A 3,337-nucleotide genomic window follows, 5' to 3' on the forward strand; every position below is an offset into this window, starting at 1 on the left:
CGACTGAGATGTGTTTGTTCAAAATAAATGTAGATCAAAGCAGCAAGGAAAGAAGCTATAGGAACTAGAATAAATCATTTATGGACTTTTCAATTATGTACAATATAAGCACTTTCTCTTACAAAAAAATCCTACAAAAGGGACTTTTTAATGCATTTAATGCAAATACGAATAACTTAGGCTCAAATAATTATGAAGACCATATTATGTAGGATATTACAAAATATATTACATCTTCAAATGTTAAATTTTATTTAATGTTTTCTCTATTTACATATCGGCTACCCTTGCCCCCCCTAAGATTGGAAGTACTAGGCTATGTAAGTGCTTGTATAGCATGAGTTGGCCTAGTGGTGGAGAACTTGTGCTCTTGAAAGAGAGGTCACAAGTTCAAATTCCACAAAAGGGTTAAGGTATGTGTGCTCTAACCCATTTATAGACCCATACATGAATGAGTGACATCATGGACTATGAAAGTTCTTTTCCTTTTCCTTTCCTATCTTTCAACTAATTACATTTACTATTTCATTCCATTTCCAAAATATTGAATTAATTTACTTTTTATTAAATCTTTCCTCTTTAAAAATCCTTTTATGTAGGATAGACTTGCATGTTCATCTTCTTTGTTTACCATAAATTGTTTGTATCTCTTCAACTATGTTGCCCCTTCGGTCACTGGCATCAACACTGCAAAACCCAAAACCGATGGCTCTGCCCATCGCTTGTGTGGACATGGTCACTCGGCATCCCATCTTTCCACTGTGTTACAATTCTGCCGCTTTTTTTTCGTCTCACTCCATACAATCCCCACATCTGATCTCCTATACTCGTAATGGTGGCTTGCACAGAATGCTGAGCTCATCCTGTTCAGCAACCCCTCATTTTTGGAGCAGGGAATTAGCCATTTGGAATGTGGGTACAGCACTTGCAGTTGAGGCAGAGACAAAGGTGGAGGCTGTGGCCGTGCCTGACACTCCTGAATCTCAATTCATCTCCATCCTCCTCCTCTGTGCATTCGTTGGTCTCACATTTCTTAGTTTTGGGGTAAACTTTAACATTTTCCCCCAAATTCGAAATTAGTTTGAAGAAATCTGCAAAAATCACAATCCGGGGATTGCATTGTGTAACAGGTGATTTACTTGGCAGTGAAAGACTTCCAGGAGAAACGCGAGAGAGATAAACTGTTAAAGGAGGAGCAAGCTCAAGAAAAGCAGAAGAATTCCAAGAGAGAAAAGATAGCCAAGCCTGGACCAAGAGGATTTGGACAAAAGAGTAGGCGAAGATGAGTACACAATCAGATTTTGCTTCTTTTTTCTTTTTGATTTGGAGTTAATTGCATTTTAGCTATTTTGTATAAATTCACACAAGGCACATCTGTAGCGTTGCTGGATAAACATATTCTGCAAGTACTCTTGAGTGCCTTTTCCCTGCCATTTTTATTAAATTATCCATTTCGATGGGTTTCAATCGTTTTGTTTGGGTATTTCCTAGCTTTTGGGCAGGACATTTGCTGCTTTCTTTGAGAATCCAAGTCTGTTTTGTATTCTGAAAGCAAATTAGGGTTCACGAAAATTCGAAAGATCTGTGTATTTGATCCAGTTTTTATGGTGGCGTTATAAGCATTTTCCTTGATAAACATAATTTCCTTTTTAATTGAGACCTTGGAACGAGGCTTCTCTATAGCTGTTGCTTTCCCAGACGTTATTGTCAGGCTGTGAATTCTATATATGTTGATATCCGATATAACCAATTAGGAAGACAAAAAGTAGACTTGGACCTATTGCAATCTGAATATCAAATGGCTTTGCTATATAAATTGTATTTGGTTACTTGGAATTCTTTGCAGAAAAGTTGTTGTGCATCCTTTTAATTTGTCATTAGTCCAGTTGCAAACTTTGAACAGTTAATTGAGCTATAAACATTTAATATAAGACAAAAGAAAAGAAATTCTTCAACTGATACAAACATGAGTTTGCCATAAATCTAGTCAAGAACAGGCAATCAACTATTGACAGGAACAAACATAATGCTAAATGTGGTTGTTAGAATTGAATCAGACAGGACTCAAAAATTTGGCAAATGGCAGGTAAAACTTCAAGATGAGTCAAAACTTCTAACAAGGTTTTCAGGAACTGAGTTTTCTTTATCTGTTATTTAATATGCTTCAATCCAAATTGATGATGCATATCATTCGCCGCTTAATTTTTTGGTTTTCTTTCTCTCTTTACTCTTTACAATGATAATTTCTTTAAAAAATTATGACACGAATATGGAAAATCCTTGTGTCACAAAATCTCTTTACCTGCAAAAATAGAAATATATTCTTTTCTCTGTTTTAGATAAGTCTAATAAAATCGATAAATATATGTCACGGTAAAGCATGATGGTTTCTCGGGCTTCAAATATGTAGGGATATGGGGAAAAAGTATCCTCAAATGCTTATATGTGCATCATCAGCAGAAAAATCATTGACCAATGTTTTGTGAATATCAAGCTTCTGATTTTGTTTTCTGTTTACAGTGCACTTCTCTTTGTTTCCAACTTGCATGGATGCTTTTTGATGTTAATGATATTCCTTTGCATGTTCTGTAATCCTCCTTATTGCTGGATATAGAACAAATTTACTGTACAATCTGCAGGACATTCAAAGGAGCGGATGAACTCTGCAAATGTGTCCTCCTTTCTGCTTGGTTCTCTTGTTCCCTTGCTCTGCTATGACCTACTCTTTAAAGCTTCTATATCTATTACTTTGTTACATGCATACTAATCAGAGTGTTCAGTATAAGTCTCAGCAACTAAAAGGTATTGGAGACCTCTAAAATCATCATAACTACTGCTAGGTTGAGAATTCAATTCCTGAAAGATGAACATTAAAAGCTAAGGTCTACAAGTTGTTGTAAGTTGTGAAGCTAAATTAAAGTTTTGCACTCTCCTCTAATTTTTTCAGCATTATTTCAACTTGTCTTGAGTATGGGGATATGGCATAACATGTGGTAATATGGATACTCAAATATAATAAAATATATGTGCAATGCGTCCAATTGTCTGTATGGTGCATTCACATTCAGAGTGCAACAATGAAAAGCTCCAAGGGTTTCAAACTTAGAGCAATCTCTAGATTTGGGTTGGCTCCCCTATTTTACCAGAGAGAAGAAATTTATCTTGAACAAAAAGAAAATTAGTTTGATCATCTAAGCATTCATAAAACAAGATAACATAGAACAAATTATTCTTTTTAAAAGCTTGGATGAACACAATTGAACATGGATGCAAGAGGTAAAAGCTACGATATTGGAATCAAGTTGCATCTAGCTTCAAAGGCTTAAACTATTACAAA

The 3,337-nt window shown here is 35.4% G+C and overlaps 1 protein-coding gene across 1 annotated transcript; it reads left to right on the forward strand.

Annotated features, from left to right (window-relative positions):
- Positions 1-604: 604 nt before the first annotated feature.
- Positions 605-1,579, forward strand: LOC131077383 (uncharacterized). Its single transcript, XM_058014873.2, has 2 exons — positions 605-1,044; positions 1,131-1,579. The coding sequence occupies exons 1-2, from the start codon at positions 658-660 to the stop codon at positions 1,284-1,286; spliced, it is 543 nt and encodes a 180-aa protein (XP_057870856.2). The 5' UTR covers positions 605-657; the 3' UTR covers positions 1,287-1,579.
- Positions 1,580-3,337: the final 1,758 nt, after the last annotated feature.

The sequence above is a fragment of the Cryptomeria japonica genome, chromosome 4 (genome assembly GCF_030272615.1).
Source record: "Cryptomeria japonica chromosome 4, Sugi_1.0, whole genome shotgun sequence".
NCBI lineage: Eukaryota > Viridiplantae > Streptophyta > Pinopsida > Cupressales > Cupressaceae > Cryptomeria > Cryptomeria japonica.